General features: G+C 44.9%; 1 protein-coding gene across 2 annotated transcripts in view; it reads left to right on the top strand.

The window, feature by feature from the left end:
- thbs3a (thrombospondin 3a) overlaps positions 1-14550 on the top strand; it is a gene marked incomplete at its 3' end in the record, with an annotated part of 26893 nt that extends 12343 nt beyond the window's left edge. Inside the window, exons 14-21 of one of the 2 annotated variants that reach the window (XM_084358012.1) lie at positions 3109-3161; positions 3309-3490; positions 3576-3754; positions 4085-4133; positions 4230-4426; positions 4721-4893; positions 12005-12144; positions 14011-14550. In XM_084358012.1, coding sequence (XP_084214138.1) covers positions 3109-3161; positions 3309-3490; positions 3576-3754; positions 4085-4133; positions 4230-4426; positions 4721-4893; positions 12005-12144; positions 14011-14072 — 1035 coding nt within the window. Of the gene's footprint in view, positions 1-3108; positions 3162-3308; positions 3491-3575; positions 3755-4084; positions 4134-4229; positions 4427-4720; positions 4898-12004; positions 12145-14010 lie in introns of those variants that run through there. The other variant, XM_084358011.1, reaches the window with a different exon arrangement.

The following is a 14550-nucleotide window of genomic DNA, read 5'->3' as shown; positions in this document are numbered from 1 at the left end:
CATGTCCATCATTCATATTCGCGGATAGATTTTTTTCTCTTGGATAATTATTTCTTATCAGAGGTCCTCTCATGTCAGTACCATAGCGTTGTTATCTCGGACCACGCCCCTGTATCTGTGGATATTAGCTTCCCTAGGCCTGTCCCACCCTCCAGACCGTGGAGACTTAACTCTTCTTTGCTAGCACAAGCTTCCTTTAAAGACTTCCTTCATACGCAGATCTCCTTGTTCTTTGATACTAATGATTCTCCAGAGATCTCTAGACGCACTCTGTGGAAACTTTGAGGCGTTTATGCACGAGCAAATTATATCGTACGTTTCATCCCTAAAGAAGGCAGAAAGGATAGAGTCAGAGACACTCACCAAGGAGATGTTTAAAATTGACAATTTGTATGCTACAGCTCCAACCCTTGTTTTTCCTAAAATAAATGAGGATTTGTGTAGGGAACTGGGAAATCCAATTTCTGTCAGGGAAGTACAGGAGGCGATTATGTCACTTCAGAATGGTAAAACTGGCCCCGATGGGTTCACTGTTGAGTTTTTTAAGCTGTTCTCTGCCACCATTGCTCCAGCCCTCCAGGGAATGTATAATGAATCCTTTGCTGAGGGCCGCCCACCTCCCACCCTGTCGGAGGCCTCTATTTCTCTCCTGCTTAAGTGTGATAAAGACCCTCTTATGTGCGGTAGCTATAGGCCCATTTCTTTCTTAAAAGTTGACCTAAAGATCCTCTCAAAAATCCTAGCCCAGCGACTACAGCAAGTCCTATCAAATATAATATCAACTGACCAAACAGGTTTCATGCTTGGAGGGCACTCATTTCATAACACAAGGAGGCTCTTAAATATCATTAGTGCTCCCAGTTCGACTATCCCGGAAGTGATTTTCTCGCTAGATGCAGAAAAGGCCTTCGACAGGGTGGAGTGGAGCTTCCTTTTTTTTGTTTTGCAGAAATTTGGCTTCACCCCAGAATTTTTATCTTGGATCAAATTGCTTTACCCCAACCCAGTCGCCTCCGTCCACACAAATGGACTCCAGTCCGCCCCATTTCCCCTCTAACGTGGAACCAGAACCCTATTTGCCATGGCTATTGAGCCTTTAGCCATCTGGCTGCGTCAGGAGGGTGGGTTTGAGGGCATCACCAGAGCTGGTACAGTTCATAAATTATCATTGTATGCCGATGAGCTCCTTTTATACATGTCTAATCCAGCTGCCTCTCTCCCAGTGTTTCTAAATGTCTTAGATAAATTTGGGTCATATTCAGGTTATAAGCTTAACTTCCACATGAGCGAACTTCTCCCCATCAACTATCTGGCCAGAAATATACCCCCTGCTTTTTTCCCTTTCAAATATGTTACAGACGGATTTAAAAACTTGGGGGTGCATGTTACAAATTCAGTCAATCAACTTTTCTCCCAAAATTTTGCTCCTCTCCTTGAGAGGTGTAAACTAGACTTTGACAGACGATCTGGTCTCGCTCCATCCCTAGTAGGTCGTGCTAGTTTAGTTAAAATGGTTGTTTTACCCAAGTTTCTATATCTCTTTTCACATATCCCCGTCCTTATTAAACAGTATTTTTTTTAGATCACTCGATCAATTAATAAGTTCCTTCCTCTGGGGCAATAAAAATCCACGCATCAGAAGATCAGTCCTACAGCTCCCAAAGGCTCTAGGTGGCTTAGTGTTGCCCAATTTCTTACACTATTACTGGTCCTGTAATGTTCATAAACATTTATACTGGATTACCAACACAGTAGATGAAGAGCGCCTGCTTGGGTAGATATGGAACTAGCATCCTCTAAACTTTCCCTTCACTCTCTGGTTTGCTCCCAACTCCCTTTGACTGCCTCCAACTTTACCTCAAACCCAGTGGTAACTAACTCTGTTAGAATCTGGATTCAAATTAGGAAAAGCCTAGGCCTCCATAGAGCCTCAGACCTCTCCCCCATTGTAAACAAACACCTAGTCCTGCCAAAGGGATAACTAAATTTAGGGACCTTTACAACCAAGGGACTTTTATGTCCTTTTCTGAGCTCTCAACAAAATTTGACCTGCACAAATCCCACCTTTTTCGTTTTTTCAGGCAAGGCATTTTATTCAGAATCAGAACCCCAAATTCCCTAGCCGTCCCCCTGAAACTTTAGTTGACTCATTATTGGCTCTTGATCCTAAATAAAAGCGGCTAATTTCTAGCATTTACAGCCTTATTAATTCTGCTATTGACACCCCAGCTTCCGGTCCCAAGGATTCCTGGGAGCAAGAGCTTGGAACCACGCTGCCCGATGATTATTGGCAACAAGTTTTACGGTTGGTTCACTCCTCTTCAATCTGTGCGAGGCACGGCCTCCTACAGTGTGAAGTTGTACACAAAGTTCATTATACTAATATGAGGTTATCTCGGATTTACCCCAATATACCTGATTCATGTAATAGGTGCAAACAATCTCCAGCCGACCATTCCCATATGTTTTGGTTTTGTCCCAGGCTTGCCACATTTTGGTCTGAAATCTTTAATACTCTTTTTGGTTCCCCCCTGCAACCTCTTGGCTCTAAAGTTATGCAAACTGTTCTTGCCTTTGCCAACCTGTTGGCCAGGTGACTCATACTTCTTAATTGGAAACACCCTCAACCTCCATCTCACAGCAGGTGGGTGAAAGAGGTGCTACTGTCCATTAAACTTGAAAAGCTTAGATTTTCCCTCAAGGGCTCCTTAGGTCATTTTGAATTGACTTGGAGACCTCTCTTAAATTATATTGAATCTTCGACGTCTCTGCCTGATTGTGACGACTGAGTCCCCCCCATTTATTTATTTATTTATTTATTTATTTATTTAAAATGTATTTATTTTATTTTCTCATTGTTGTTTTTTTTTACATTTTTATTTCATTTACTTGTTTACTTTATCATTTTCCTTATTCATGTATTTGTTGTATGTATTCTGTACTGTTTACATGTTATCGGGTTCATAGAGCTGAACCTTTCAGTGGCGTCGGATCGTGGGAGGAGGAAAACCTCCGTCACCTTCTGTCATGCTGCTTCCTGTCAGTAAAAAAATAACCAGTAACAAGCTTCAGGTCACACATGTCCTCATAAACGTCTCTGTTCTCCAGACGGACATCGACAACGACCTGGTGGGAGACGTTTGTGACACCAACCAGGACACGTATGTCTCACACACACACACACACACACACACACACACACACACACACACAGTGAACCCTCAGAGAACAGCAGTGTATGAAACCAGTTGAATCCAGAACAGGAAATGAAAACGCAGAGACGATAATGAGACAGTGTCTCCCTGCAGGGATGGAGACGGCCACCAGGACAGCAGAGACAACTGTCCAGACGTCCCCAACAGCTCCCAGCTGGACTCTGACAATGACGGCCTTGGAGACGACTGCGACCACGACGACGACAACGACGGCGTCCTCGACGACTACGACAACTGTCGACTCATCGTCAACCCCAATCAGAAAGACTCGGATGGTAAGAACCTGAGACAGACATCAGCAGAGGACAGACGTCACCGATCAACTGTCTGTCTGACTGTGTCTGTCTGTCTGTCTCTCAGTGAACGGTGTGGGAGACGTCTGTGAGAACGACTTTGATAACGACGCTGTGATGGATTTGATCGACGTGTGTCCGGAGAGCGCCGAGGTCACTCTGACAGACTTCAGAGCCTATCAGACGGTCATCCTGGACCCCGAGGGCGACGCCCAGATTGACCCCAACTGGGTGGTCCTGAACCAGGTGAGCCTCACCTTGTCCTCTCTAACAAGAAACAGGCTGTTTGAGCCTGATGACACCTTCAGAGGGACACTGAAACCAGATGGACAACCTGAGACTGACTGAAGAGACGTTGTGAAACTCTGAATCATTGTCTCCTTCTTGTAAGTTCAGTAAATGTTCTACATGAACTTCTTTGTGTCTTTGTGTAGAAACATGGAGTCTGTTTGTCTCAGTGATGGACGGGTTGATTTGCATAGTGTTGCTGTAAAACCAGTTTGGTGTCTCCTCATTGGTGATCAACTCTGACCTGGTGTTCAGATGTCTCCTCTCACGGCTGTGTTTTGTCTTCAGGGTATGGAGATAGTCCAGACGATGAACAGTGATCCTGGTCTTGCTGTTGGTATGTGTTTTTACTGAATCTTTATTTAACCCAGGACCCAGCTGAGGTCTGCTCCTGGTCTGACTGTAGACCGTCTCCTCCTCTGTGCGTCTGCAGGCTACACTGCGTTTAACGGCGTCGACTTTGAGGGGACTTTCCACGTCAACACGGTAACCGACGACGACTACGCCGGCTTCATCTTTGGGTATCAGGACTCATCGAGTTTCTACGTGGTGATGTGGAAACAGACGGAGCAGACGTACTGGCAGTCGCTCCCCTTCAGGGCCATGGCCCAGCCCGCCCTGCAGCTCAAGGTCTCTCCTGGTCTCTACTGTCTCTTCTGTCTCCACTGCTGTTATTGCTCTTGTTCGTTGGTGTTCAGTGGTCTGAGGTGTTACAGAGACTATGAAGCTCTCTGCTGCCACCAGGTGGCACAGATCAGATGTTTCACCACACTCTGATCTTGAACACTGATGGTTTCTAGCTCCGGTCTCATCAGTCAGGATGTCACAGCTTTGATTCCTACATGTTGTCCTGTTCCAGCAGAGGTGACTGAAGGAATCATGAAGTGAGAGAGAGAGTTAACTGATGGTCTGTTGGTCCTGCAGGCGGTGAAGTCTCGGACCGGACCAGGAGAGTACCTGAGGAACGCCCTGTGGCACACCGGAGACACACCTGGAGAGGTGACGCTGCTGTGGAAGGACCCACGAAACGTCGGCTGGAAGGATAAAACCTCGTACCGCTGGCAGCTCAGCCACCGGCCGCAGGTGGGCTACATCAGGTGAGACCAGAACCTGGACCAGAACTTGGAGCCGGCTTAGTCCCTGTAGTTCTGATACCGAAGTACTCAGTAGTTCTGATACTGCAATATTTTGAGTACTCTATCAGTCTGCATCTATTTCGTCTCCCTTTTCTACCTTTTATTGCAATCTTTTCTGCTACTGCAGTACTGTGCAGTACTGTGCAGTACTGTGCAGCAGTACTGTGCAGTACTGTGCAGCAGTACTCAGTACTCTGTGTCAGTCTGCAGCTGTGCCTGCCTGTCGTCTCTGTCTCTACTTTTTACTGCATTCTTGCCCCTCTGAACCGTCTTTGTGGGCCCCGGGGCCCCCGGTACTCTATTGTACTCGTCTCCATGACAACCAAAGCCCTGGCAAGAATCTGCCTCGGCAACCGTTGATATGCAGATGAGACAGAGAGACGAACTGGACAAGTTTTTCACATAAAACATAAAGTACATGTGAGAGTGAAGAAGGAGGCAGACAGACAGACACACAGACAGACAGACACACAGACACACAGACAGACAGACAGAGTGAATGAATCAGCTGATTATTGATCAGAAGTGGTTTCAGTCTGGACTCACATTGTTCAGTCGGTCAGTAGGAGAGAAAGAACAGACAGAAATGAAAGAGGAGGAAGTCTTTTCACAGCGCTGAGGAGAGAGAGAGTCTGTCTCTCTCTCTGTCTGTCTGTGCTCTCTCGCCCCTCTCTCGCCCACAGTTCAGCTCTGTGAGCTGCTGCTCAGGTTTTCTCTGAACTCTGGAGGTTTGATTGGATAGAAAGTGTTTAGAAATGATCTCCTGACTTCCAAGATGGCAGCATAGGTAACTAGCTCCCGATCAATACTCGATAAAACCCCCCCAAATTCGATTAATGTGATAGAAATAGATACATCTGAAGCAGAGATGGAAAGGGGAGGAAAACCAAGAAGACAAACAAACCAAAAGAACCCGAAAAAACAACCCGAATTGACCAACGAAGACGGAGGCGATATAGCAGACAATATGCAGGGTGAGGACATTAACCAGCGGCTCACAGAAACAACAACGGAGCTAGCCACACAAACTACGAGAATCACGGAGACCGAACAGAGAATCGAAGAGCTAGAAAACTGGAACAAAGAGGCAAAAGAAGCTCTACTTCAGTCTATAAAACAACAGAGCATACTACAAGATATGCTGACAGTGCCTACCTTTGGAAGTGAAACTGTTCCCTGTTCTACGTCAAACTGTTCTATGCCGTAAAAGAGGGGTTGCGATAATGATACAAAGCGCAATCAATTTTGAATGCTTGAAATAAATTAATGATGAAGAGGGACGATTTGTTCTTGTTAAAGGAAAATTAGAGAACAAGATAGTCACATTAATCAATGTATATGCCCCGCCAGAAAGTGACAAACATTTTTTTAAAACTCTATTTACAATTATAGCATCAGAATCGGAGGGTATTATGATGTGTGCTGGGATTTTAATGCAATTCTGGATCATAGGATAGACACGACAAGCACAAGAAGAAGTAAGACTCACCTATCTAAATTCATGAGTATGTCATTGAAGGAACAGGGTACAGCAGATGTATGGAGAGGACTCCACCCAGAGAAAGACTACACACACTGTTCAACACTCACAGCACCCATTCTAGAATAGACTATGTATTTATGAATAACTGGGACATGCACAAGGTGAAAGAACGTAAAATTAAATTTCAGACCACAACACGGTACATTTAACTGTGCATATTAATAATAGACATAAAAACACAACCTGGAGACTGAACAGTGGCATAATGAACAATAAGATAATAATTGAGCAAATTAGGAAGGAAATGAAAAGATGCATCGAAGAAAATGCTACAGACGAAATAAACCCGACTATCCTATGGGACACTTTAAAGGCCGTAATCAGAGGAAAATTAATAGCTATAACATCAAATCAAAAGAAACTAAAACAAGCGGCTTATCTTGATCTGACAGGAAAATTAAAAAACCCGGAAATAAAATATCAAAACACCCAAAATATTCAACTCCAACAGGAAATGAAGACCATAAAAGGGGAAATAGACAAAATTCTGAGTGGCGAGATAGAGAAAAAACTTACAACAGGCGCTAAATACAATACACAACATCAGGGATCCTCAATCAGACCAATTAAAATACAATGTTGCAGAAATAGAAAAAATATTTAAAGATTACTACAAAAACTTATATACATAACTACCCTCATCCAGTGAGGAGGAAAAAAGACAGTTTCTCAACTCACTCGATTTGCCAGCTATTGGAGAGCTACAGAACAACGACCTCACAGCTCCTGTAACACCTGAGGAAATATCCAAGGCTATATTCCATCGGACTGGTACAGAACGTTTAAGGAGGAACTGATACCTCTCCTCGCAGCTTCCTTTAATTGCACTCTCAAAGAAGGCCACTTGCCCCCATCGTGGAGAGAGGCAATAATCTCAATAATTCCCAAAGGTGGAAAAGACACAGAATATTGTAACAACTTTAGGCCAACATCGGTTCTTAATGTGGACTACAAGATATATACATCTATCATAGCACAAAGGTATGGAAAATGTATAAATGACCTAGTGACGAAGACCAAACCGGCTTTATCGCAGGGCGCCAAACACAAGATAGCATCAGGAGGACCATCCAGATAATTAACACAATACGAGCTGATAAAAATAGTGCTGTTTTACGTTAAGTCTCGACGCTGAAAAAGCCTTTGATAGTGTAAGTTGGGACTTCCTATATTTAGTACTTGAACAATTCGGATTTAATAAAAACTCAATTAATTGTATTAAAACTATCTATAAAAATCCTACAGCCAGAATAAAAGTTAATGGGAGCCTGACAGAAAGAATAATGTTAGGAAGAGGTACGCGACAGGGATGCTGCTTATCCCCGCTCCTCTTTGCTGTATATATTGAGCCACTAGCCCAGGCGATCAGACAGAGTGAGGAAATAAAAGGGATTAATATTAATGGACAGGAACAGAAAATATGTCTATTTGCTGACGATATTATGATATACCTGGACAGCCCCAATACGACTTTTACTCAGCTGATGCATCTTATAAATGAATTCAGCGAACACTCAGGATACAAAATAAATGTAAATAAAACAGATCTTGACCTTTAATAATACCCCATCCCCACAAATCAAGAGAACTTACCAATTAAAATGGCAATCAAAAACTATTAAATATCTGGGTGTGACTCTAACAAAACAGCTTGCTCACCTTTATAAAGCAAATTATGACCAGATCCATCTTCACATTAATAGAGACATAGAAACCTGGTCGACCCTGCCATTAGATTTCAACTCAAGAATTCAAGTAATTAAAATGAACATTTTAGTAGACTACTATATTTTTTTCAATGTCTACCTGTTGGGTTTTCACAAGAAAAGTTTCAATCTGGGATAAAATGATCTCCAGATTTGTATGGAACGGCAAAAACCCGCAGATAAAATATTGTACACTACAATTGGAAAAAGATAAAGGAGGTACGGCACTCCCCAATATGAAAGACTATTACCGTGCAGCACAACTCAGACCAGTGGTCAAGTGGTGTGACGAAGGCTGTACTGCAAAGTGGAAAGACATTGAGAGGGTGGTGGCGGGTAAGTCACTGCAAGACATGATCGATCCAATAACTTTGCACACATTGAATATCTGGTTTGATTTTATCAAACAACACAAATTAGAGAGAGATGTAAAATTGCTTAAGCGTAAGTGACCACAGCTTCAGGGACGGGGGTGGGAAAGGGCTCACGGCCATGTCTACATTAACAAAGAATGGGAGTCTAATGAACTTCCAGGAGTTAAAAACGAGTTGTGGATTAGAAAACAAGGACCATTTTAGATACTTACGGTTCAGAGACTATTTTACAAAGGAAATACAAACTGAAAACTTCAAATGGTGTACTTGATGTAATGACCAGGACATACAGTGGAAGTAAACTCAAGGCAGTCTCAGTACTGTACCAAAGTCTGAGAGACGCAGAAGTTGCTTCTACTCTATACATTAAAGAGAAGTGGGAGAGGGAGCTGAACGTAAACATTACGCTGGAAGAATGGCATGATATGTGTGAAACACAACACACAACTACAAATTCAAGAACATGGAGGGAATTTGGATGGAAAAACCTGACCCGTTACTTCATTACACCTAAACTGAAGAGTAAGCACACTGGTTCCCAGCATTCATGTTGGCGGTTATGTGGAGAGAGAGAAGCAAACCACACACACATCTTCTGGGAGTGTCATGAACTTAACCTGTTCTGGGAAAGTGTCAGAAAGTGATGAAAGACATTTTGGGATATGTAATACCCAGAGAATGTAAAGTCATGTATCTTGGTAGTTTGAATAACTATGTTCCAGAAAAAGATAGATATCTAACCAAGATGTTATTGGTCCGATGTAAAAAAGCAATAACAAGGAACTGGTGCAAGGCCGAACCACCCACTACAACGCAGTGGCTGGAGATCATAAGAGAGGTCTGCATTATGGAGAGAATGAGCCATCGGCTTAGAATGAGAGGAAATGTCTTCATGAGTAAGTGGGAGAAATGGAGTGAACGATGCTTAAGGCTTGACTGACTCGAATGTATGTACTTTATTTTGGATAATAGATGCAGGTAACCATGACTGTTATTCTTCTGTTTTTGTTTTTTTTTCTTACCGCATATGTCCTAATTTTCTACCTAATTCTACAATAGAGTACATAATGAAAATATGTATCTTTTTGTTTAAATATAAAAAAAAGAAATGATCTCCTGATGTTTCCTCACATTGTGTCATCTTGTTCAATGATCTCTGTAGCAGTCTGAGTAAAGCAGAGAGCAGACTGATATAAAGGACCGTGTGTGAGGTCTCATCACAGTTTATTCACATTAGGATCTTCATCAGGCCTGATGCTGACCGTATAAATGGGTCCAGTGGGTCCTCCAGTGACAGTCCACCAGTGACAGTCCTCCAGTGACAGTCCACCAGTGAGTCCACCAGTGACAGTCCACCAGTAACAGTCCAGCAGTGAGTCCACCAGTGACAGTCCTCCAGTGACAGTCCACCAGTGAGTCCACCAGTGACAGTCCACCAGTAACAGTCCAGCAGTGAGTCCACCAGTGACAGTCCACCAGTGACAGTCCACCAGTGACAGTCCTCCAGTGGGTCCTCCAGTGACAGTCCACCAGTGAGTCCACCAGTGACAGTCCACCAGTGACAGTCCTCCAGTGGGTCCTCCAGTGACAGTCCACCAGTGACAGTCCTCCAGTGACAGTCCACCAGTGACAGTCCACCAGTGACAGTCCTCCAGTGAGTCCACCAGTGACAGTCCACCCGTGAGTCCACCAGTGACAGTCCACCAGTAACAGTCCAGCAGTGAGTCCACCAGTGACAGTCCTCCAGTGGGTCCTCCAGTGACAGTCCACCAGTGAGTCCACCAGTGACAGTCCACCAGTGACAGTCCTCCAGTGGGTCCTCCAGTGACAGTCCACCAGTGACAGTCCTCCAGTGACAGTCCACCAGTGACAGTCCACCAGTGACAGTCCTCCAGTGAGTCCACCAGTGACAGTCCACCCGTGAGTCCACCAGTGACAGTCCACCAGTAACAGTCCAGCAGTGAGTCCACCAGTGACAGTCCTCCAGTGAGTCCCTCAGTGACAGTCCACCAGTGAGTCCACCAGTGACAGTCCTCCAGTGAGTCCACCAGTGAGTCCACCAGTGACAGTCCACCAGTAACAGTCCAGCAGTGAGTCCACCAGTGACAGTCCACCAGTGAGTCCACCAGTGACAGTCCACCAGTAACAGTCCAGCAGTGAGTCCACCAGTGACAGTCCACCAGTGAGTCCACCAGTGACAGTCCACCAGTAACAGTCCAGCAGTGAGTCCACCAGTGACAGTCCACCAGTGAGTCCACCAGTGACAGTCCTCCAGTGAGTCCACCAGTGACACTCCACCAGTAACAGTCCAGCAGTGAGTCCACCAGTGACAGTCCACCAGTGACAGTCCACCGGTGAGTCCACCAGTGACAGTCCACCAGTAACAGTCCAGCAGTGAGTCCACCAGTGACAGTCCACCAGTGACAGTCCACCAGTGAGTCCACCAGTGACAGTCCACCAGTGACAGTCCACCAGTGAGTCCACCAGTGACAGTCCACCAGTAACAGTCCAGCAGTGAGTCCACCAGTGACAGTCCTCCAGTGACAGTCCACCGGTAACAGTCCAGCAGTGAGTCCACCAGTGACAGTCCACCAGTGACAGTCCAGCAGTGAGTCCACCAGTGACAGTCCACCACTGACAGTCCACCAGTGGGTCCTCCAGTGAGTCCACCAGTGACAGTCCACCACTGACAGTCCACCAGTGGGTCCTCCAGTGAGTCCACCAGTGACAGTCCACCAGTGGGTCCACCAGTGAGTCCACCAGTGACAGTCCACCAGTGGGTCCACCAGTGAGTCCACCAGTGACAGTCCACCAGTGACAGTCCACCAGTGGGTCCTCCAGTGAGTCCACCAGTGGGTCCTCCAGTGAGTCCACCAGTGACAGTCCACCAGTGGGTCCTCCAGTGAGTCCACCAGTGGGTCCTCCAGTGAGTCCACCAGTGACAGTCCACCAGTGGGTCCTCCAGTGAGTCCACCAGTGGGTCCTCCAGTGAGTCCACCAGTGACAGTCCACCAGTCACCACATCCATCCATCCATCCTTTTTCTTTGACTCATCCGGTGCTGGTTCTGTGGTACCAGCAGGGTGTTCCAGATGTTCTTCTCCCCAACAACACTTCCCAGGAGTTCTGGAGTTGTTCCCAGCTGCTGACCCACCTCAGCTGACCCCTTCAGATACGAAGGAGCAGCGGCTGTACTCGAGCCCCCCTCCCTCTCTGAGGCTGAGCCCAGACCCCCACAGAGGAAAGGTGAGGGTGGGAACACAGATCCACAGGTGAACCAGCTCAGCTACGGTGTCAGGCCCACATTACTGCTGACGCTGCATCGAACCGCCGTCCACCTCACGCCCCGTCTCCCCGTCCTGAACAAGACCCTGATACACTTCAGCTCCTGACACCTGTCTCTCTGTCTCTCTGTCTCTCTGTCTCACTGTCTCTCTGTCTCTGTCTCAGGGTGAAGCTGTTTGAGGGGATGGACATGGTGGCGGACTCCGGCGTTGTGATCGACACCAGCATGAGAGGAGGCCGGCTCGGCGTCTTCTGTTTCTCCCAGGAAAACATCATCTGGTCCAACCTGCGGTACAGGTGTAACGGTACGACTCAGACCCGAACACACACAACCGTCTCCATCCACCAGAACCAGCCTGGATCAGCTCAGTGGAAGACAATCAAAGTCTGATGCTTTGTAGCGCAGTGATTCTACCTATTTCTCTTTCAGATCATAATATTGTACTTTCCAAGATAACTCTTAAAAACACACCCAAAAAAACATACGGTGGCGTTTTAACTCATCTTTGCTTTGTAATGTGGACTTTTGTCAGTTTTTTAAGGATGAGTTACAAAAATGTATAAGTATAAATGAAAACTCTGTTAACGACCCGCAATTTTTTTGGGGTGCTTTAAAGGGAATGGGGGTTTAAATGTTCCAAATTTTAAATTGTACTCTTGGTCCTATATAATTCGCCCAATATCTGTTTGGTTTGATCCATCTATGGTGGTCTCTTGGAGACCGATCGAAGAAAATCTGGCTCAACCACATAGGCTACAGGACCTTGTTTTCTCTGCTCTTCCTTCCAAGAGTGCTCAACGCCAACATGGTCCTATTATGTCTTTTTTATTGTCAACATGGCGAGCAATAGAGAAACAATGTCAGATTTCTTTAAAATGGCACTCTCATAAACCCTCTTTTCACAATTTTGACCTCACCAGCCCCGTTCACGCTCCCTCAATGGTCTACTCAGGGAGTCAATATTATAATGGATGTTTGGGAAGAAAATGGGATGAGATCTTTTGCTGATAATTGTTCCCTGTACAATGTCGCTTCTTTTTTCTTTTATCTTAGACTCAGACTAGCTATGTGCACTTATGGCGTTCCATGGGGTGAAAATTTGGCAACTCATCCACTTTACTCTTTACTAAATGTCAGAGGTAAAACTAAAGGTCTAACATCCAAAGTTTATGCTCTTTTAAAGGATAACTACCGTTTTTTACAACCTGGACCTTATTTCTAGCATAAAATATGATCATTTATCTTACACCTAGAAGACTCCATCTAATGAAACTTGTATCCCCAAACTGTGATCTCTGCCCAAATCGTGATGTTGGATCTTTCATGCATATGTACTGGCATTGTCCAGAAGTCACAACTTTTTGGGAAATGGTGTCTTTAACACTGACTAAACTTTTTGATGTATTAATCCCGTACTGTCCCAAATTGTTTTTATTGAATGACACCTCTGCTTTAAATTTACCTAGTTACCATTACCCTGCTTTATTTGCTAGCCTGACAGCTGCCAAAAAGATGCTAGCACTTCGCTGGCAACCTCCTCATTCTCTTTCTCAGACTCACTGGCTACTTTCTTTGTTAGATATCTTGTACATGGAGCTGTCAGTAGCCAGAAAGCACAACGCAAAGCCACTATCACCTCCTGCACTTCTTCAGTAGAGAAAATTAATAACTTTTTGTGCCCCCAAACTGATCTCTAGAGCCTCGTATGTCTGTGTGTGTTTCTCTGTTCCTTTTCTTCTTCTTTTTTTTCTTTTCGTTTCTTTATTCTACTTTTTCCTAATTATTACTTATTTATTCTAATTAATGTTATTGTTACACTGTCCAGGCATAGTCTGATGTCCTGAGCCTGTCCTTGTATTGATGTGTCCTTGCTGCCTGGGGTGGGAAGGGGGATGTCTTTAGTTGAGCTCTTTTTGCTCTTGTCTTGTTTTCATGTTTTCTGAAGGAAACTAATGAAAAGTTTGAATAAAAAAGTCTGATGCTTTGTGACGGGACACCACGTCTCCCTTCAGACTCTAATATTGATCATGATAATTGATAATATTGATGACTTTGAATTAGGTTTTGTCATCACTGAGTTTTTTACTTTTAAATGAAGAAAGTTTGTGTCGTTGTGTCGTCACATTTAACTGTGTCGTTCACTAACAGACGGATGTGTTTGTTATTTCAGACACGGTGCCGGAAGACTTCCAGAACCATCGGAAACAAGTTCTGATGCACATAAAGGTCTGAGAGCTGCAGACAGACTGTCCACACACACACACACACACACACACACACACACACTCACACACACACACACACACAGCCGAAGCTTCTCTGAGTCCACTTTAACTGCAGCTTAAGTGTGTGAGAGTGTGTGTGTGTCTGTGTGTGTGCACGCACGCGTGTGTCTGTCTGTGTGTGTGTGTGTTGAGGTGTCGGTCTGTGGAAACGCTGACGAGAAGCACCTGAACACATGGTGACAGATGTGACCCTCCTGGGCCTCCGTACATCATCAAACACTGAGTCTGTTAGAGAAACAAGATGGAGGACGACTCGTCTCTGTCGGACTGAAATGAGTTGAGCTGAACAGACCGACAGCAGCTAACGAGCTAACGAGCTAACGCTACAGACGGACGGCTTCACAGAATATTCTTTAACTTGTTTCTGTGTGTTTTCAAATGTACATAACTTTATGAAATAAACTCAGCCATGACTTCCTAACAGC

The sequence above is a fragment of the Pagrus pagrus genome (genome assembly GCF_965226575.1).
Source record: "Pagrus pagrus genome assembly, chromosome: 7".
Lineage (NCBI taxonomy): Eukaryota > Metazoa > Chordata > Actinopteri > Spariformes > Sparidae > Pagrus > Pagrus pagrus.
This window is presented reverse-complemented; position numbering and strand designations above follow the sequence as displayed.